The sequence below is a fragment of the Pyrus communis genome, chromosome 1 (genome assembly GCF_963583255.1).
Source record: "Pyrus communis chromosome 1, drPyrComm1.1, whole genome shotgun sequence".
Taxonomy (NCBI): domain Eukaryota; kingdom Viridiplantae; phylum Streptophyta; class Magnoliopsida; order Rosales; family Rosaceae; genus Pyrus; species Pyrus communis.
In genome coordinates, this window is record NC_084803.1 from 38237193 (window position 1) to 38258821 (window position 21629).

Here is a 21629-nt window from a genome sequence, read left to right on the forward strand (position 1 = left end):
CACCTAGTTTTTCCAATTCTTATAAAACTAAACAAAATCGCTTAATTACCCTTAGACTAAAACTCTCTCTCTTCCTCCCAATATTGTGATTTTTTTAACTTTGTACCTCATCTCTATTGTTGAACCACTGGGGTTCAGGCACCACCACAATACTCTGTTAGCTTTACTCAAAAGCAATTAAACCAAGAGATCAGCACATCACCGAGCTCCACTTTTTCCTTACCTCAAAACCTGCAAGTAAGGGCCTTCACCGCACGACGAGTTTCATGATTGCTACCCGAGCTGTAATTGTCATTGAGCGATGTGTGAGTGTCTGGGAGAGGAATTCAAGACCTCGAGTAGTTTAATTCAATAATTGAAATGGAGATGAGAAGTTTAGAGAGGAGAAACACATAAGGAGAAGAGAAAGTTTTAATCTAGGCAATTTAGTCTTTTGAACATCAATTTTGGTAAATTTTACCGTAAACCCCAGCTTATAAGGAAAGAGTGCCCAAGATGTCATAAACCACGCCAAGACATGCAATTTTTGCAACATGGGGCAATTGGATCCTAACATTCCCACACGTTTTAAAGGCCGCACAAGCATGAGTTGGAACGACCGTCCAAGCACGGCACGTACCAAAACTAGATCCCTCAGATTTCCACTGAAATGAAAATAACAGATTAAAAAGCAAGACCATAAGTTCCATGTGCTCTCAAATGTCACCCACGTACATTTTTCAGTACCCAAAACAAACAAAAAAAGGTTTGTCCCGGGTTCGACCACCGAACAGTTCCATAATTAGTGGATACGCATCGAGGGCAAGAAGAAGATTATACAAATACAACTCTACAAGAACGATGGTAACATGTTGTTTCTCTATTTTATACACGAGCACATGATAGTAGCAACCTCAAAATACAACCAAAGCCACAGGTCCTTGTTTTCCCCAAAGATGCCGCTTGCAGTGTCGGGCAAATATGTGCCATGCACGTTGTAAAGCTTTTCCCGGCTTTAACGAAAAGGGTTCCTGTGCAGGTTGTTTTGTCTTACCAAATTGAAGTCCTTATCCCGAGGCCATTGCACGTCAATATAAGACCTTTGTAGCGGTTTAGATACTCCTGCGGTCAACAAACTGTAAGTTAGAAGGAAGAAAACCACGGAAGGAAATGTAATGTAGATGCAGAAAAAGAAACATATCTGATGGTACAGAAAGAGGGAATTCTTACTGTTATATTATAATCGTAGACGTAAAGCATCCCTTTTTTGTCATATTCTATTCTCTTCGCTGGATCACTCAAAACTGTTTAATAAAATCAAAACTCTTGGTCAGATTCAAATCATTTGCTAGACATTTCATTAGAGTTATATTATGGTTTCTCCAAGAAGCAAGAACCCATTTGTGGAACTACCAAAAACGAAAAATAAATTGTACATAGAAGCCAAGTGACATCTGAGTTCTCTTGGGGAATGTACCAAGGAGAAATCGATATATACATGTACAAGGAAAATTAAAAGGCATGAAGGCCTCACTCGGCTAAAATAAGTTTAATGTAAATCAGTTGAGTTACAATATTCTTCTTCTGACTTTGTATGTTTTTTAGTGTAGCATATCCTATCATCAATCAGCATAGTCAATATGTTGCCTTTGGGAAGCATGCCTTCCGAAGGTTAACAGTTAACATACATATGGCCAACAGGAAACTCATATCTAGATAGTATTTCCCAGATACCTTTTCGTCAAGTTGGAAAACTTAATGGATGAACAATAACACAGAAGAACAAGCTGGCAAATCCGTTTTTGCAAAAATTTGCTCCCCTGCTGTATTTTTTTTTTGCATGCCTTTCCAGTAGTTCCCCATATTGTCCATGTTTCGTTTGATGTGTTGTCATCCAGAGGTCATTTCTAATTATACAGTAATTTCAGTACCCAATACTAACTTCACACTCCTTCAGCTTTCTAAAAACTCCAGATTATACTCGTATAATTGGTAATAAAACAATCACGCATCAAGCGGACAACTATTGGACTATTATCACTGTAGGGCTCAAAAACTACTTTCATACAGCCTGTCATAATATGTTTGGTGAGCCATGGAAAATTGATGAAACACAGATGGATTCGATTAAATTACTGACAGATGGTGGTTTGAATCAACTACAGCATGAACTAGATAAGCCACAAGTCTACACCTCTAAATTAAGTTGTCATATGAAATGCTTGCTGCAAGTGCCACGGCCAACCTTCCTCGAAATCTCATCTGGCCACAAAGTCAAAAGTCATCTGGACACACCAGAGACTAATCAAAGTAGCTACGAGGATGATGAGATAATGATTGAAACACCTGCTAAAAATGGTGGTGTGACTCAGGGAAGCTGGTGACACCTAATTTTTACAACAGAGTTCTCTAAGAATGGACCAGTTACAACTACCTAAATGGTCGACTGTAGTTGCAGCAATCCACCAAACAAGAGATGTTTACACTCAACAACACTCTTCACTAACATACAGTTCCGTAAAAAAAACTTAACACCGCCCCAGACTTCCTAGCCCAAAATTTAAACCCCACATCACCGTATCTGATAACGAAGTCTCTGATTACTCCGAAATCAAAACTATTGTGTCAATGTGCACATATGGTCCTAAATTAGCACACAAATTACTCCACTCAAGTAGTATGTTCTAGCTGAAATTTTGCAGCGAGAATCTGAAAACTCTAAGCAACCGTCGCTAGCTCAAAAGTATGGCTAAATGCAAAAGGGCAAGAATGTAAAATTGACCTTGGTAAGCTTCGTTTATCTCTTGGAACCTGGAGGTGGCACTGTCCTGGTCCTTGTGCTTATCCGGATGCCATTTCTGCACACACAAATCACAAAGACGCAAACTTAAGCATTTCAATCAGAAAAAAAAAGGAACCCAAGTAATAAAAAACAAAAAAATATAGTGTAAAATAATCGAAAATACAAACCAAGGCGAGGCGGATGTAGTTGGAGCGAATGGCGTCGTCATTGGCATCATAATCCACTTCCAATATCTTGTAGTAATCCTAAATACAGCAATAACCATGTAATTAAGTAAATTACCAGCTCAAAAATTCGAAAACAAATTATTAAGAAAACCCTAATTGTACGGGGGAAAGAAGAAGACCTTGGGTTTGGAGAGGTCGGAGAAGAAATCGAAATTGAGGTGGGAATCCTGGTCGGATTGTTGTTGTTGTTGTTGTTGGTCGGCGTCGGAGAAAATGTTGTCGTCCCACTCGTCCCACATCATGCTGGTGTTGTCGGTGTCTCGGTGAGAGAGAGAGAGAGAGAGAGATTTGAGCTGAGTTTTTGGGAGAAGGGAGAAATGGGGGAGAAATGGGGGAGAATAATGGTGTGAATTTAATTTGTGTGATGAATCTGAGGTGGTCCAGCTATTGCTTTTCCTCCCTATCTGTTTATGGCGACAAGAGGCTGCGTGAATTGGTAAAAATGTTAATATTTTATCCGTTTATGTAACCTCCTTGCTTCGCTTCCCTTTCCGAGTTGCGGTCGCTCACCGTTTGATGTTAATTTAATCGTACGTTCTAATTTAATAGTTAAGAGGAAAGTATAATTTTTTGAACTCTCTGGTCGAAGAGAACAAGTGTGTTATTTTTCCTTTGTTTTAATTTTTTTTTATTTTTATAACAAAAACTAATTAAAAAATTGTGAATAATACGGCATTACCTTTGACCAAACACAAAAAGGGGAATGGAGCTACAAATACTGGGATCCTTACTTTGACTTTATTTGAACAAAAAAAAAAATTGTTGAACACTATTGTGGGTGTTCAAAATATCCAATTGAAAGATAATTTGATTGATTTTGTTGTTGGGTTGTGGATTGATAAGCAGACCTATATTTTCTGAACCAGAAAAAGCCAAGTGTGGATTTTTCGGTAACTGATGGAGAAATATCTTTGAACTAGTTTGTCCATGTTTCTTGTCAAAACTTGAACCAGAAATATTTGGAGGAAAATAAAACTCATTCCACAAAAATGATAGAGAAAAGGAGAAATTAGGCATCTCCAACTGAAGGATCCAAAGAATCGAAAATAGCCCGAAAATCGTCTTCAACCGAGGGCTAGGCCAGAAGGCTCGTGGAATCTGAGAGGACCCTACGAAATCTGAAAGGGTTGGAGGGCTGGTTGGCTGGCTTTTTTACAGTTTTATTATTATTTTTTATTTACAAAATATTTCCTATAACTTCTATTTCACAAAATTTGTTTCATTTTATTTTAAATTCTATTTTTTTCCTATAACTTCTATTTCACAAAATTTGTTTCATATTTTTTTTAAATTATATTTTTTTCTGATAACTTCCTAAGCCATTATACAACATTAAATTAAATTAAGTAACATAAAACAACATTAAACAATATGAAACAACATTAAATAACATTAACCAACATACAAATTATACAACATAAAAAAAACATTTAACAACATGAAACTTAAACAATATTTTTAAAAACATTTAACAACATAAAACTTAAACACCTACTCCATGCTTCTTTTGGCCCAAAGATGTGCAACAAGATCCTGTTATAGGTATTTGTTTGTGGCACAAGAACGTATCATTCTATAGCACCTCGTGTACTCATTTATAGAGGTTCTTGGATTGAAAGGCAAATTAGGCTCATCATATATATTTGCACGAGTCATTTTTGACCTATTTGGATCTTCTTGGTCGTCATCAGACTTTCCATCAATATACCCATCTCGCTCATCCTCCACTATCATATTGTGTAATATGATGCAAGACATCATGATGGAATCCAAATTTTCTCGACTCCACCCTTTTGCCGGTTCGCTAATGATCTTCGACCGTGATTGTAAAATACCGAAAGCTCTCTCAACATCTTTCCGGTATGCCTCTTGGTGTAAGGTAAACAACTTTTCTACGTCATTCCTAGGGTTTGGAATTGCTTGGACAAGTGTCGCCCACTTTGGGTAGATGTCATCTGCCAAGTAATACCCCATATTGTATTAACGGTTGTTGATGTAGTAGTCAAGTTAAGGTGCTTTACCTTCCATCAAGTTATTGAAGAAGGGTGAACGCCCAATAACTGTAATGTCATTTTGGGATCCAGGGACTCCAAAGAAAGCATGTCAAATCCATGTGTCATATGAGGTAACCGCCTCTAACACAACAGTTGGGTTTCTCGACCTTCCGCTAAAGCCTCATTGCCATCCGGTGGGACAGTTCTTCCAATCTTAATGCATGCAGTCTAATAATCCTATCATGCCCAGAAACCCACGGTCTTCAGCTTTGCGAATGAGCCGATTCAGATCTTTTTGATTTGGCTCGCGGAGGTACTCGTCTTTGTAAACCTGAACAATTGTATTACATAATTGTTCAAGAGTATCAAGGCATGTAAACTCAGACGTACCATGGGTTTCATCAATCGAATCAGCTAGGGAGCCATAGGCCATCATTCAGAGTGCAACAGTAACCTTCTGATGAGGTAAGAAACTAGTGCAACAGTAACCTGCTGGACATCACGAAGTAAACGCTCGAAGACATGACGCCTCATACGGAAGCGACGTCTGAAATCCTCTTCTGTGACTGAGTTGGGGTTAAAGTAGTTGTTTATTAGATTGGCATACGACATCGCTCTGTTTCGTGGGTTGTAAGAATGACCAGCAATAGAGTCACCCCAATGAGGTTGTTCCTTAGTTGGCTGACACACCATGGCCGCAGTCATGGCTGCTACTCTGTTTTGTTTGTTGCGCCTTACTTGAACTTCTTCATTAGACTCCTCATCTTCTCATCTCATTTGCGCCCATTTTGTTAAAAATGGGCTTAGGTTCCCATCCTTCATTTTTTTACTCCATTGATTAAAACCTTATTCCTTTTTAATTTTTGATCAAGATCATTGGTATTAATAACATCATTAATTATTTCAATAATAAAATATTTTTTATTTTTAAATACATTCCTTTAGTGTTAAAAATGTTACAATTAGTATATTGTTGTAAAATTGACGGTGTGTGCAGTGGAATAAATAAATAAGACACAAAATTTACGAGATTCTTCTACAGTCAGTGTAACTGGAGTACGTCCTTGGGCCAACAGTAGTGCTTTCATTATAATCTGGAATAATAAGATTACAAAGATAACTCTTTCTATTATCTCTTCTCTTCTTCCTCTCTTCTTTCTTCCTCTACCAAACTTATGTCTATCTGTGTATATTTGCTCTCCTTCTTTTCATCCATTTTATAGACAAGGCTTTAGACAAAGTTGTGGTGGGATGAACAATGGATTGGTAGTGGGATAAGTGGCCATCCATAATGAATGGCCTGTGAATTACAACACTCCCTCTTGGATGACCACAAGTTTTCAATTAACTTATTAAAATCTTGATCTGTTTTGGATGCTCCCCCTGATGAGTATCTCCCATTGATTTCAAATTCTTTAGGTTGATTATTGATCATTCTGCTTTAGTCTCTTAGCGGAGAGAGTTGCCGAATAAGGTGTTTTACTTGTTAACTTTCCACAGGTTTTTTCTTGAACTGGGTTGTAGGACTTTCTGCTAGACACTTGATCTGGAACGGAATTTGATTCAAGGGTGGTAGACACTTGATCTTGAATCGGACTTATGATTTCTTCAAGATCTTTGGGACTTGTCTTTAAATGAAATAGAACCATGAGCAGCTCCACATGACAAGTGATCTTCGGCTCCGTCGGGGATGAATCAGTTCGTGTTTTGTTGTGCTTGTCTCCACATGCTTCAATGTATCATTTTCGCTTGCCTTATCTGTTCCCCTTGCAGAAGTGGTATTTTCCCTATGCAGGTTTGACATCTTCTCTTGCAGTATTTGTCCTTTGATGCATGAGTGGAATGCAAACCTTGCATTTGAAAGGTCCTTTAGAATATCACTTCTTAATGACTCATCATGCTTGGCAGCTCCAATCATCATATCAGCAGTTTGAAAATGAGTACTCAAGAGCAACGCTAGGTAAGCAATCAAGAAAGTTTCCAGGCAGTCGGTTTTTGACTGGAAATTTGATTTCAAGTTACGACTGATTGTTTTCTTTCTCCTTAGTCCTCCAGATGAGAATAAGGACAAAGAAAAAGACAGGGAGATTGCATGATATGAGATACTTTTGCTCTCGTCCCTGATGATATGATATATTCTTGCTCTAGTGTGACTTATTTGAAGAGGTATTCTTGGAGAGAAAGAAAATTGAGTATTTCGAGATGCTTTGTTGAAGATGCATTCTCATAAAGGATGAAGAGTTAGATATTGTTGTAGGTCTGCCTTGTTATGGAAGATAGAGGTCGACATATATAGGGATTTCCCAATAACAGGTAGTGGTGATGTGCTTTTGCTCTTGTCAACAACTGTGGTGTAATTAGAACAGTAAGATTCACGCGTTTTCAACTTTATCATAGATCTTTGACAAAGTTGCACATGATATCCAAAAGATGAGATTGCGTCTGAGAAATGTTGACGAACTTTATCCTGAAAATCTGGCTTTTGAAATTCGAAGAGCGGTGTCTCTTCGATTTTTGAACAAGTGGTCATGTTGCTTCTTCTTTTATAAAGGCATCAATTATGCTAAAAATGTATGCTTGAAAAACTACTGCATGTAGAATTTTCCCTTTCTTGTACTTTTGAGATTTTATCTGACCTCCTTTTTCCTTCATCATTTCTGAAAAATGGCTTGCCCATCTAACATTTGCTTAGATTTGAGTCTTAAGAGTGGTACAGACGAGCCGCATCAGGATAATATATGGCGCCCGTCATTTTTATCTTATAATGGTCCTCTTACAGTTGGGGACTCTGTGATGAAGAATAACCTAACCGCTGCAGTGGTAGCTAGGAATCTTCTCACTCCCAAGGATAACAAAATCCTTTCAAACAGGTCTGATGAGTCGGCCGTTCAAGACTCATTGGCTCTCAGTATTCAGTGTGCGGGCTCTGTTTCTAATATGAGTCAACGCCTATTTACTCAAACTCACCAAGTTGAATCATTGATGATTGAGGTGGCAAGTCTTAAATAAGAGATTAGAAGGCTCAAGCACGAGAATAGAGTGTTACACATGCTTGCAAATAATTACTCGACGAACATGAAAAGAAAGCTCGACCAGCTATTGGAATTCGAAGGTCAGACTCAAAATGACAATCAGGGTTTCGAGTCTTTATTCCAAAGACACCCATTGTCTCAGCCGTCTGGAGTTTCACCAAGTATTGAGGCTCCAAATAATCAACCTCTGGTGTCTTCCCCTTCTGAGGTACTTCCGAGTAATGAGGCTTCACATGAGCAACCTTTGTGAAGGTTCCCTCCTGTTTGTTTGTTTTAACTCATGTGTATGTAATTTCTCGGAGATATTAATAGATAAGCTTTATTTCATCCAATGTATTGTGTAAATACAATAAAGCATAAACTTCACTAAGATGTGGTACTTCTGGACCAAACATCCATTCATCTTTTCCTCATGAGGATGAATGATTTTTCTTAGTGTCTATATATTAATTAACCACTTGAGTGTTCAACTCATGATTATCAATCCATATGGTTCTTTAATACCATAAACATCATGGATAAAATTCGTGTTGGCATATTGTTCAATCTGCAGCTCGAGATAATATTTCTCTCAATACTTTATAATCTCTCTTGACTCTTCGGAGTTCCAATTTAATAATATCAAGAGATTTTAGTATGTTGCAATAATACCATATTGATAGTACTCACCAAGGTAATTCATATCATCCATTGGTATTGAGTACATAATTTATGCTTTACACTTTTAGGACTTACTTCAAGCAATTTGAATCCTTCAAGGATTTTCTACACTTCATGACACATTCTCCTTTGAAATTTATACAGAGCAACTTGCTTCTACATACACTTGAGGGATTTACTTGTGGAGATACGCTTCAAGCATCTCATAAAGTTTTGTGTAATATATAATTTTCCATTTAAATGGACAAGCTTCATAATGAGAAATCATGTTTCCAAGAGTGTATTACAATTTCAGGTTTTAACTAAGAACCTTGTGTCATATCATTTGAGTGTAGCTCACTGTATTACAAATGCCCTATGTAACCTTGTGGGTTCAACATCATTTGGCGATTTGTACAATAGATCCATTTTCCATGTTCTTGGTAAAGTGATATGGAGTTGCCTTTCTCCATCTTTTGGTCAATAATTTTTTCTTTTGTCGATGAACAAAAGAACGCAGCTCAATATCAACACAGCTCATTGATGAATTTAGTAGCTACTTGTAAAAACCAAAATTACCATTGGTTATCATCAATCCGAGATCCCATATTCTCATGTGCATGCGCATGCATAAAATCTTTTCATTTCTTTGGATATCCATTGCCTCTTCAAGGGCATTACATTATCTCTTTCAAGATAGTCATAATTTAGAGAATGTGAATCTTAACCTCATTTGGAGGGTTATAGAACTTGAATTCTAATCTCCACTTCTGGTAATTGAGTCATTGAAACCTATACGTCTATCATGTTTCATGCATGAGATATCAAAATTCCCCTGTCCGCGAATTGTCCTTTCTAGGACGTGTATGCATGCGGCGACCGTCATGCTTCCGGCATGCAACAATTATGTTTCAAGAATGCAATAGTTCAGTAGTGTCATATTCTTCTTCTTTCAAATGATTGAACCTTCTGAATCTAAGGGTCTGCCATGCTTCAGGCGTGTAACAGATAAATCATTTGCTACCACATTATTTTGTCTAACAGGAACATCAATTCTTGTAGGCACATTTGTAGCAGGTATATTGATTTTATCACTTTCGTTGCATCATTCAATTATTCTTACTTCATTTTCTCATTGATTGCTTCGTGAATCAAAATAAGACAAATTATCTTTGTTTTTCTAGAATGATCTTTTCTCATCATTTTTCTGGAATGATATTTTCTCATCGTTCTTCTGGAACGATGTTATTTTTTCCCCTAAAGACGGGAAAACTGTCTTACCAAAATCATAGTTCGTAAATTATGCGGTAAATATATCCTCAGTCAAGGGTTCCAAATATTGAATGATAAATGGTGAATCAAATCCAACATAAATTCCCAGTTTGTATTGATGCCTTATTTTAGTACGTTGTGGCAATACAACATGCACATGGATAACACAACAAAAAACTCGTAAATGTGTAATGTTTAGCTGGTGTCCAAACACGAGTTGTACTGAGAAATATTGATGGTTGGCAACTGGTCTCAACCGACGTTAATAATGAATTATGTAAAATGGTATGTACCCATCTTGCAATTTCTTTTTCATGAGCAGAGCGCAGGTAATCAATTTCATCCGCTTAATAAAAGTTTCTGCTGAACCATTTTTGGGTATGGACATGAGGAACATGGCGTTCAACATCAATGCCCAGTGATATGCAATAATCATCAAGACGTTGAGATGTAAACTTTCCAACAAATATGCATTATATCATCATTTACATACATCAAGGAACTTCTGGTCCTTATTTAATAGTATGTGGACTGAGACTCTTATGTCCTTTATTACAATTAAGTTGTGGCACTTCGGCTCTTCAAACTTAAGGTACTCATCAAGGAACTTCATGTCCGATCTTGAGGGTCTAAGGATTTCATGCCTAATCTTTTTGCATGATGGAACTTCAGGTCCAATCATTTTATGTGATAAGGATCAAGAAACTTCAGGTTCTGATCTGATCAAGGAACTTCGGGTCTTTCTCTCTTTACCCTTACTCCCATTCTCTACGTTGAACCTTCGATGCATGCTCTGCATGTTTCCTTCTTTTTATGCTCCAAAAACAATGGTGCAAAGCTCCTATTTATACTAGGAGAAGACGGCAAAGATTAAGCCATTTAATTGGTTGGAAGTGCAACGCATGACAGCTAGACCTAGGTTTTTCGTAAAAATCCGACACCTCAAGCAATAGAGTGGTGACTCACCTTAGTATCTAATAGCTCTTGCTTAAAATTCATGAGTCACAGAGGCCGCCGGAAACCCTAGGATTGGTGCCCCTTGAATTGTCATCCACTTGGACTCCAACGCCTCAATCAATGCTTAGGACTTGTTCCTGGGTTCAAGGGGAATCTACTAGTGTTGGTGGTCAAGGGAATAACCTTCAAAAAGGGCAGATCGCCATCGCGAAATCCACGAACTTGCCAAAGGAGTTCATCATGAAACTGGGGAAAAACCGAGTCGAGTTTGGGTGGAAATTGAAGAGGAGAGGTCGGTGAGTAGTGTGGTGGTGATGGGTGGTTTCATCTCGTCGAAAAATCGATGGAAATGACTTCGAAAATTTCGCCAAGGACCAGGTTGGAAGTCGGGTTTCACGTGGGTCAAAGGTATCTGGGTGCTGGCTCCCCCTTCTCCCTTTTTTTTTTCTCATTTCCCTCATTTCTTCCTCTCCTCCTTGGGCAACTCCCTCTCTCATTTCTCTCATTTCCTTCCCTTCTCCAATCACAGCCACACACGTGGCTTTTCTTTACCACAATACTGCTCCAGCAAGCTGGAGCCTTCTAGAAATTAATGGTCCAATGACCATTTTGCCTTTGTCTTTGCTCGTTTATAAATCCTTCATTATAATTCCGATTTACAAACAGTTTTCATGTACGCGCTTATGTGATCTAGCTCTATCCAAATATACCAAGAAATATGATGAAACATGGAAGGATAAAGTATGTCCCCACATAATTCTATTTAACCAATTACTGGCATTTTCGTCTTTTTAACTTATAGAAAAAATTATACACCATAAATAATAAATATAAATGCATCGTAACTCTAAATACGAATACAAAATACTTAATTTAATAATACTCTCCGGGAACGGGATTTCACATTTCTCTTCATTTGAATTTCATAACCATCAATTGATTTGTCTTCAACTTCCTCCACGTAATCATAAAAATGAATAACTAAATCATATACCTAAATATACACTGGGTATTACATTTTTGAAGTAGCGAAATGATCAAATTACTCTTCCATGGTGTGCAATGTTCCTATTTAACGACAATGTGGATGAAATGAATAGAAAATAGAAGTCGAGGGAAATTAGCTAAAAAAAATTGTTTGAGTCCTTAACTCTCAACATAATGTTTTTTATTTAAGAATTAAAAAATCAAAAGTAGTTGTCAAACAATGGAAACTGAAAACTCAATTGGAAACCAATAGACGAAAATGAAAAAAGACAAAATTACAAGAACTCAAGTGGAAACCTCCATAATCTACAGGGCCTCTCAGTGCAATTTGGCCAAACAAAAGAACTCTTGGTTGGTTCCACGCAGGATTTAAATAATCAACGGCACTGAAGCGGATGAATGCCTTTTGACCAAATTGTCCTTTCGAGACATCCGGTAGCCAGATCCGCGCGCCGGCAAATGACCAAGAACACAAAAGAGCGCGATGAATAGGAAACGCAAGATTATTCGCGGGCATTCCCGTAATAACACCACCAACGGAGGCCGTTTCCGTTAACGAAATAATAAACCGCCAACTAATCAATGTGTGAACCATGTCAAACGCCGCCCGCCCACGCCTAAAATACACTGAGAGAGAGAAAGGGCCAAAAAGCCGAACGCATTTCTCAACCGCAACTCCCGAGCACACATCCATGGTGTGACTGAGTGTGGGAGCACCAAAATCCTCAAAAGTTCCTCAATCGGCGATTCCAATGGCTTCAATCTCCGGCATTTACTCTGCTTCTCCGACGATCAAGCGCCAGCTGAAACCGGCGAGTTCGCTGCGGAAGGACTCCGTTTCGGTTTCGGTTGCGGTTGCGTTTCCCGGCCGGGTCAAATCGGCCGATCGCGGCTTTGCTCTGTCGGTGGCTCGGGAGGTCTCGGCGGAGTTAGCGAAGACCACCGATGGGGCTCCGAGTAAGAAGAAGGGGCTGGTGAAGGACCCACACGCGCTGTGGCGGAGGTACGTTGACTGGCTGTACCAGCACAAGGAGCTCGGGTTGTTTCTGGATGTGAGTCGGGTCGGGTTCACGGACGAGTTCGTTTCCGAAATGGAGCCCCGGTTCCAGGCGGCGTTCAAGGCCATGGAGGAGCTGGAGAAAGGCGCGATTGCTAATCCCGATGAGGGCCGCATGGTCGGCCATTACTGGCTTCGAAACCCAAAGCTCGCCCCCACCTCGTTCCTCAGGTTGCAGATTGAGAACACCCTCGAGGCACTTCTGAAGTTCTCGAACGACGTCGTCAGCGGTAAGGTCAGATTTTTGTGTTTTAATATCCGTTCGTTAATTGGTTAATCTGATTAGCTACTGATAATTTGATAAATAGATACGTTCGTATATGTAATTTGATGAAATGTGATTTGTTGGAAATTGCAGATTAAGCCGCCATCTTCGCCGGAAGGTCGGTTTACTCAGGTACTATCAGTTGGAATTGGAGGCTCAGCACTTGGACCACAGTTCGTTGCTGAGGCATTAGCTCCGGATAACCCTCCTCTTAAGGTACATTTATAAGTGCATTCTACTTTCTGCCCACATGCAAGCTTTTCTGTGACATGATAGACTTCCCCTATCGAACCAAAATCGGTGTACCATATTTACATGCTTGAAGAATGCTAAGATTCGGTTCTGGTATGAAATATGCTAGCTACTGGGTGTAGTTCAATGCCAATCACTCTATCCCCTCCTATTTTGATCCTTTATATATTTGTGCAAATGATTATTTTTGTTTTTGTCTTGTTTGCAGATAAGATTTATTGACAATACCGATCCAGCAGGAATTGATCATCAGATTGCACAGCTTGGGCCCGAGCTGGCTTCAACACTTGTCATTGTGATTTCAAAGGTTTGAATACAAAATCTCTTTGCCCTTTTTCTGTTATTATGCATTAATTGTACTTACTACATGTCCGGTGAAATAGGTGTGATGGTATGGTTTAAAACACATATAATTAGTGATTGATAAACCTAAGAGAATATTTTTTACTTTACGCTATAACAAACAATTTCACTTCATCCACACTTTCCTGACAAAGCCACATGGACTGCAGTTCTGTCTGTATCGTCAGTCGTATTTCTTTAGATCCCCAGATTTAAGAAAAAATAAGCCTTTTTTGGTACCATAAATGTGAGAAACTAATATGAGAGGAGACACGATGTGTGCATTCAGTGTACATTTCCATCTAATTTTGTATTCTAAATTCTTTGTCTTGATTATGTTGTAATCCAAGTTGCTGATATGATGTCAATTTCAAATTATTAATTTCAGAGTGGAGGTACTCCTGAAACTAGAAATGGGTTACTGGAAGTACAGAAGGCCTTCCGTGAGGCTGGCCTGAACTTTGCAAAACAGGTTTTGATCTCAGGTTTTTCTTTCTGCTTTATTAATGTTCTGACAGTCAACTTATCAAATGTTAAATCTCGTCATTATAGAAAACTAGAAATCTGTGATGGCGCTATTGGAGCTAGAGTTGTGGAGTATGATATTAGGTTTATTAGGTTGTAGAAGGGCTCTATTTTATTTATTTATTATCATTTATGGTGTCCAACATTCTGACTGACCAACATGCCACATGCATTAGGAAATTGCATTGATCATCTTCCTTTTCTATGATTTAAGATGATGGGGAGCATAGGTACCTGTCAGGGTATATTGTTCCTATTGGCTGTATCTTCAAAAACCTTTCCTTGAAAACACTATTGTTTTGTTCTGATTTACCAGTTTTAGCCAACAATTCTCACAAATCCCTTGCAATTCCTGTTGTCTAAAGTGATGGTTCAGCCTCTAACCTCTTATTCTAATGAGTGCTGTGGACCATTAATCAAAAGGGCTTAGACCTGGTTTGGTACTGAGGTGATTCTGAAAAAAGTTGCTATCAAAAAAAGCTGGGAGCTGTTTTTGTGTTTGGTAAACACTCAGCTTCAGCTTTTTTTCACAGTTTTGGATGAAAAAAAGCCAAAAACAAGAAGCTGCAAAACCTAGCTTTGAAAAACAGGCTTTTTTTCATATCTGTTTTACATAAAAGTTTACCAAATACTCTAATACTGCTTTTTTTTTTTCAAAAGCACTTTTACAAAAAAGTTTACCAAACACTCTGCTGCTTTATTTCACAGCTGCTTATTCTCACAGCACAGCAGAAGTAGCTTTTTTTCAAAGCACAGCAATACCAAACCAGCCCTTAGTTGTCTACACAACACCACCATTTGATGTTTAATTTCAATCAATTTTTATGGCTGGCTTCTTTTCATAATTTATAAGGAGTTTTAGAGCTATTAGGATTTCTCTGTTTGTCTGCATCAGATTCCCTATTTTAAAGGTGAGATAGAACCTCATTGATCGACCTTTCACCTCATATTTAGTGTTGGGCAGTGCTTGCTGCTATATGGTGATGTAACTTATAGCTTCATTTTTGCCAGTACTCTTATTTAGGTCTTTCTTCTCTTAGTGTAATCGTCAACTTGTCATGTATTGCTATGTGTATGTGTAGGGTGTCGCTATAACTCAAGAAAATTCATTATTGGACAACACTGCCAGAATTGAGGGATGGTTAGCTAGACTCCCCATGTTTGACTGGGTTGGTGGCAGAACATCCGAAATGTCTGCAGTTGGTCTTCTTCCGGCAGCACTGCAGGTTGGAGACCTTAAATTCAGGTTTTGATATGATCACCATTCATTTTTATCATGGGTAACTCTTATATAATTGATCCTCTTCAGGGGATTGATATTAAAGAAATGCTCACTGGTGGACACTTGATGGATGAGGCAAACCGAACCACTGTGGTGAGCATCAGTTCGCTACCTCTGTTTTTTATGGTTGATTGGATATGGTGCTGCCTGGTTGGTCAGAGCGAATTTTCTGAATCACAATGTCAGTGGGGTTGTATACGATAGTTTACATATTGAAAAAATCATTTTATCTATTTTGATGGATAATTCTGCTGTTTTGCAAATGTTCTATAATTTAACTTGATGTAATAGGAGTTGTGAATATAGGTGTGAAACCTTTTCGGTTGGAAATTATTCCTTTACCTTGTAATGAAAAAGAATTACCCAGCTGGCAGTAAAAAAAATAAAAACAGAAGTACTGGCCGAGCTGCACCTTTCAGAGAACCTTCAGTGAAGTCAATTCTAGTGTACTTACATGCCTTACACCACCGGCTCCTCAAATCTGATAGTTCTCTTTGGAAAAGTCATTGACTTACCTGCTCTGTTGCTGCTATTTCTGTTACTCTCAGCAGTAAAGTTATTTCTTCTGTTTAGTTTTTGGTAATACAGTTAGTCATTTTCCCTAACGGTGAATGATTTTCCAGTCTGACCTCAAGTTGAACTCCATGAGAGTAAAATTGCATAACTGAGTGGGAAATAATGAGTAATGACTAGTTATGTTGTTTGGCTAGTACTCCCCTAACCGATATAGGAGTGGAAAACAAATAACCAATGTATTTCATACTTTTTTGTTCAGCTTAGGAATAATCCGGCTGCGTTGCTTGCTTTATGCTGGTATTGGGCTTCTGATGGGGTGGGATCAAAGGTACTTTTTATTCACTCTATTCTACTCCTTAAATACTGTCAAATTTTAGTGTGATCTCTTTATGATGTTTTTCATTTTGAAGTTTCTAAATGTTCACTCTTCGCACTTTGTCAGGATATGGTTGTTCTTCCTTACAAGGATAGCCTATTATTATTTAGTCGGTATTTACAACAGCTGGTCATGGAATCTATTGGGAAGGAATTTGACCTTGATGGAAATCGGGTATGCGCAACAATCTGTATACCATTCTTTTGTTCATTTACTTCTATTTTGAGTGGGAAAAAGTTGATAACCTGAAACCATTCAGTTCAGTTTCCAAGATCGACTTGGATTTTGCGATGTTTTTAGATTTTGCCTTCTGCGGGTAGGTATTTGCACTAAAAAAATGGGAGTCTAGTTTAGTTTCCGTACCATGTTTTTGCCCTTGTATAAGTTTCCAAGGCGATCAGGCTTCAATATTTCATCACTTAGACTGGTTCGCATATGTGATGTGTTTAGTGCTAGCGTGGAATAATACGATATTTAAATGTGAACAAGCTTTGAATTTGTGTATGTAGCCTTGCAGATAGTGTCAAGCTTTTATTAAGTTCTGTAAGTCCTGCTCCTTGAATTTTGATCCCTCTCATAATGTGTGTAGCTCCATTAGTTGATTACATAGGAATTTAGCATAGATTGCTTTCTGAACCCTCTTGATGATCAACATACTAGATTATTTAAGACTGTTCATGCCCTAATTAGTAGTATCTGTTAGAGGTGCTCCAACGGTGGGTTATTTTTTGGGTCAATATTTTGTAATTGATAGTTTTGGTGCGCACCTTTCTTTCACAGGTGAATCAAGGACTTACTGTCTATGGAAATAAAGGGAGCACAGATCAGCATGCGTAAGTTTTCAATTTTCATTACTAAGTTGATCCATAAATTGATGTATACTATTTGTGAGCTTCATGAACCTGTTTCAACAGCTACATTCAACAACTGAGAGACGGTGTGCACAATTTCTTTGTGACATTCATTGAAGTACTACGTGATAGGCCGCCAGGTCATGATTGGGAGCTTGAACCCGGCGTCACATGTGGTGACTACCTGTTCGGAATGCTGCAGGTTAGATTCATTATAAGAGCCGGTTATAAGTGACTACCTGTTGGGTGTCACTTCCTTTTATTTTTTTGTTTTATTAGCTATAACTGGTTTGCTACGTTTTTATTTCCTAGCATACATGCATCAATGTTAAGATTCTAAACTGAGGTTTTTCAGGGAACAAGGTCAGCTCTTTATTCAAATGACCGGGAGTCAATTACGGTTACTGTGGAAGAAGTGACACCAAGATCTGTTGGCGCTCTCATAGCACTTTATGAGAGAGCGGTCGGGATATATGCTTCACTTGTCAACATTAACGCGTACCATCAACCTGGTAAATAACATGTTTTGACCATCCTTGGGTCTGGAAGTGAATGAGTAGAAATGAAAGGTTATTTGTTTTATTTAGTTTTTGTGCATTATGCATTTGTCCCCAATATAGGTAGTAACTGAGAACGTTCATTTGTTATTGATATGTGACGTGAGTTACCTTCTTTTGTCTCTGTTAATCCTCGGTATTTAATTGTTGTCTCAGGTGTTGAAGCTGGGAAAAAGGCAGCTGGAGAAGTATTAGCCCTTCAGAAGCGGGTTTTAGCAGTGCTCAATGAGGCCAGGTATGCTGTCAAATTATTAGAAATCCAGCTCATTCTATGCATAGGTTCTGAAATGAACACTTTCGCAATTCTCTGTTCATCGTCCTTGCATATGATTTTATATTTTCACTGAATTAAGGTACAAAACCAATTTCTTACAAGCATTTCCCAAATGAAGGAAAACTTCTGGAACTGTAACAACAGGATCATTATTTGAAAGATTCTTACAGAGAATCCGGATCAAATAATTTTGTATTTTTACGAAATAAAAGGAGTGGCAATTTGCTGCGGAAATTTTTTGCTGTCACATCCTTGTGAGAAAGGTCTTATCTGTTGCACATAAGCAATGTGACCGGGGTTGTCATTGATTGGAAAAGAAACAAATCCGAATGAAGGACCACTTCTACCGTGTGTCACATAAGCAATGTGACCGGGGTTGTCATTGTTTGTTTCTAATTCTCACCGCCACTATCTGTGTTTCAGCTGCAAGGAACCTGTCGAACCATTGACGCTTGAAGAAGTAGCTGACCGGTGCCACGCTACTGAAGATGTATTTACCAGTTTCCCCTTTTCATATCTTCCTTTTTAACAGAAAAATCTGTTTCACTGTGCAGTTCATTTCTTTCACTAACGTTGTTACCTGGTTCCTTCAGATCGAAATGATCTACAAGATCGTCGCTCACGTGGCTGCCAATGACAGAGCAATTATCGCTGAAGGCAACTGCGGTTCGCCGCGAAGCATCAAAGTTTTCCTCGGGGAGTGTAATGTCGATGCGTTGTACGGTTAAGTTGTGTGCTTTCCTGTATTATGCATGTATTGGAACTTACACATCCGGAAAACTTCATCTTCTTCCCTTTGTATTTTGTCTTGTATTTTTTTTTTTCTTTTGAGAAGAAACTATAACAATTTATTTGGAATCGCGAATCTGGTCGAGTTAACCCGGAAATAAAATTCCATTTACGGCTTGTCGTTTTGAGCGTGTCACAAACGATGACGATGTAATTAGGAATAATATGGTGGTTTATTTCAGAATATTATACTTTAAATCATCCTCCTTTGTCAACATTTTCTGCACACTATCGGTTTTGGCACGCTAATTGTGTTAGTGCTATATTCTAATGTTGATTTGATTATAGTAATAATAATTGCAGACATTCCAATGACTCAATTGTCTTGGTGCATTATTTTGTTCTTATGTGAGACTGTCGGACGTGGTTGGTCATGGAAGAACATGATTCTATTTGGATTTTTTTGTGAGGATCTTAAGGATCAATTCATCTTATTCATTTGTTAGTTATTATGTAGTCAGAAATTATTTTGATTTTTTATTTAAATTTGAACATAAATAATATCTAACGAAAACTGGTTGCACGATGTACGATAAACGATTAAGATGAATTGATTCATAAGATCCTCGTAAAGAGGATCTGGAGAGAATCCTCATTCGGTCATGGATGTGGTGGGAGGAGGTGTGACACAAAATGAGGGGTGAGTAGGGAAATTTCCTGGTGTCTAGTATCTGCAAGGACGCATGGTCCAAGTGTCCGACTCTAGAATTTCTTTATTTTCATACATTATTTTTAACGTCTCTTACAATTTTCTTTATTTTTGATTGTTGAATGACCAAATCAAATAAAAATAACAGATATAATTAAACAAAAGTGTGTAAAAAATTGAAAATAATGTGTGTTTGTCATTTTTCTAATCGAAAAGAGCACATGAAAGTTTTGTTGATGGAATGAAGGATTGAATATTCAAATGGTTTTTGTCCAGCACTAGAAAATGACAGACAGTCATAGTCAATAATCAAAAGGAAAATTAATGAAAAATGTTTGAAAACTTTGAGTTTTAACGATAAAGACAAAATAAAGAGTAAAATGAATAGTATCATAATTAACTTTTTAATATAAAAATATAATTTTTCTTTAAATTCAACAGTACCGAAAATTTTTTGTTAAAATTTCCATAATCAAATGCGGAGAGATTCAAATCCTATTTGTCAATATCAGTCGGTCATTGTCCATCTCCAACTGTTGCCTGCTAATTATTTCCCCTTTAAGCCAGCCAGCACACGCCTAATTAAGGCTTATTGTCTCCAATTATTTGAAAATTCTATTTGTGGAAACCGACTGAAACTCTTGATTTTTAGTACTTGAAGCGTTTTTTAATTGAAAATATTTTAAATAAATGCGTTTATGAGTATAAATATTTTTTATATAAGTATTTTCTAATGGTTCTAAATGCGTTTATGAGGACAAATATATTTTAGTTTTAGCCCTTTTTTAGTTATTTGAAATAAATTTTTAGTCATTAAAAAAATAGTTTCAAACAAATTCTAAACTTTATTGTGGGACAAAGTTAATTTTTAGCGAAATTCCATCATGTGCATACAATTATTATGTCCTTGTAAGCAGAGAGAAAAATTTATTATGTTTTCAATTTTTTTGGTACACAAATATTCTCTCACCTTTCATAATGTAGTAGCATCTTTCATCGATTTTATGATTTTTATAGTTATTGTACACTTTAAGGAAAAAAATATCAGCTCCTGACTTCGCATTGAATGTATTGTAAATTTGAAACTCACTATCTTATAAAATAAAAATAAGCATCAAATTACTTGCACTCGGATTAGCCGATTAGGATTTAAAGATGCTACATCAATATGGTATCCAATATAATCAAAGATATAAGATTTGGAAAATGATTCATATATGAGATAAATCTTTTCCTTGACGAACTAGAACCAAAAAGTCCTTCCTACTATTCATTTTATGTGTTTAGCTTCTGTGTATCACCAAAGATAATTGTCAAGTTAATCCAAAATACATATACGCATAATCTCTAAGGAGTCAATCTAGTGGAAAGCAAGTGAGTGTTTGAAACTTCCCACTTGAGTTCAAATTTCCGCAAATTCAAACATATCCATTTTTTGGAGACCCTGATACTAATTTGACATACTGTTTGACTTGAGAGCTAAAATTATGTTGCTGCCTCATGTGATTCGAAAAGTAGATTGAGAGGAATATAGCTACGATTTACTGTTGTGTCACGGCTCATGCGCACGATAATATTTCTTCCAAACTTGTTGACGTTGTTTCATATCGCCCGTACCCGTTTTTATATTTGAGTACAAGGAAAATTGCGAAATATTTGGTAGGAGAGTGAGTTTTAGAGTTAGGCTTCTATAAGTGTACAGCTCATATGCGTACAATGTCAGACAAAAAGGACAGAGAGGAACTAAAAGTTTTTGAGGGTGTTTGGTTGGCAGTGTGAGTAGCATGTGGCCGGTGGCTCCCACCCCATGCAGAAATAGCTTAAGGGTTAAGGCACTAAACCACCACTAATCTAGTAGATTTAGTCATTAAGCACTGGGTTGGTCAATTCCAATCTCAAGTTGTATAATTTTTTGTTTCAAATTAAAGTGCCCAGACCCCACCAATGACTTAACGGTTGACCCAAAACAAGCCAAGCGAAGTCGGTCATCTGCTTTTCTGTAAA

General features: G+C 37.7%; 2 protein-coding genes across 2 annotated transcripts; one reads left to right on the forward strand and one right to left on the reverse strand.

The window, feature by feature from the left end:
• Positions 1–663: 663 nt before the first annotated feature.
• On the reverse strand, positions 664–3331 carry LOC137745483 (uncharacterized). Its single transcript, XM_068485441.1, has 5 exons — positions 3129–3331; positions 2950–3027; positions 2762–2837; positions 1210–1283; positions 664–1101 (listed from the first exon to the last, which is right to left on the reverse strand). The coding sequence occupies exons 1-5, from the start codon at positions 3249–3251 to the stop codon at positions 1030–1032; spliced, it is 423 nt and encodes a 140-aa protein (XP_068341542.1). The 5' UTR covers positions 3252–3331; the 3' UTR covers positions 664–1029.
• Positions 3332–12496: 9165 nt separating this feature from the next.
• LOC137737596 (glucose-6-phosphate isomerase 1, chloroplastic-like) lies at positions 12497–19178 on the forward strand. The gene is made up of 14 exons (XM_068477132.1): positions 12497–13182; positions 13306–13428; positions 13673–13771; positions 14195–14278; positions 15414–15557; positions 15641–15706; positions 16389–16457; positions 16572–16679; positions 17286–17338; positions 17420–17558; positions 17712–17868; positions 18070–18148; positions 18611–18677; positions 18781–19178. Exons 1-14 carry the CDS (start codon positions 12643–12645, stop codon positions 18913–18915), a joined length of 1863 nt encoding a protein of 620 aa, XP_068333233.1. The 5' UTR covers positions 12497–12642; the 3' UTR covers positions 18916–19178.
• Positions 19179–21629: the final 2451 nt, after the last annotated feature.

Excerpts from the sequence above, each read along its gene's own strand:
- LOC137745483 (XM_068485441.1), bottom strand. The coding sequence starts at position 3,251 with ATGATGTGGGACGAGTGGGACGACAACATTTTCTCCGACGCCGACCAA. Across the intron at positions 2,838-2,949 it reads ACTACATCCGCCTCGCCTTG|AAATGGCATCCGGATAAGCA; the intron begins GTTTGTATTTTC and ends TTGTGTGTGCAG. Across the intron at positions 1,102-1,209 it reads TCTACGATTATAATATAACA|GAGTATCTAAACCGCTACAA; the intron begins GTAAGAATTCCC and ends TGTTGACCGCAG.
- LOC137737596 (XM_068477132.1), top strand. The coding sequence starts at position 12,643 with ATGGCTTCAATCTCCGGCATTTACTCTGCTTCTCCGACGATCAAGCGC. Across the intron at positions 17,559-17,711 it reads ACCTGTTCGGAATGCTGCAG|GGAACAAGGTCAGCTCTTTA; the intron begins GTTAGATTCATT and ends GAGGTTTTTCAG. Across the intron at positions 18,678-18,780 it reads GGTGCCACGCTACTGAAGAT|ATCGAAATGATCTACAAGAT; the intron begins GTATTTACCAGT and ends TGGTTCCTTCAG.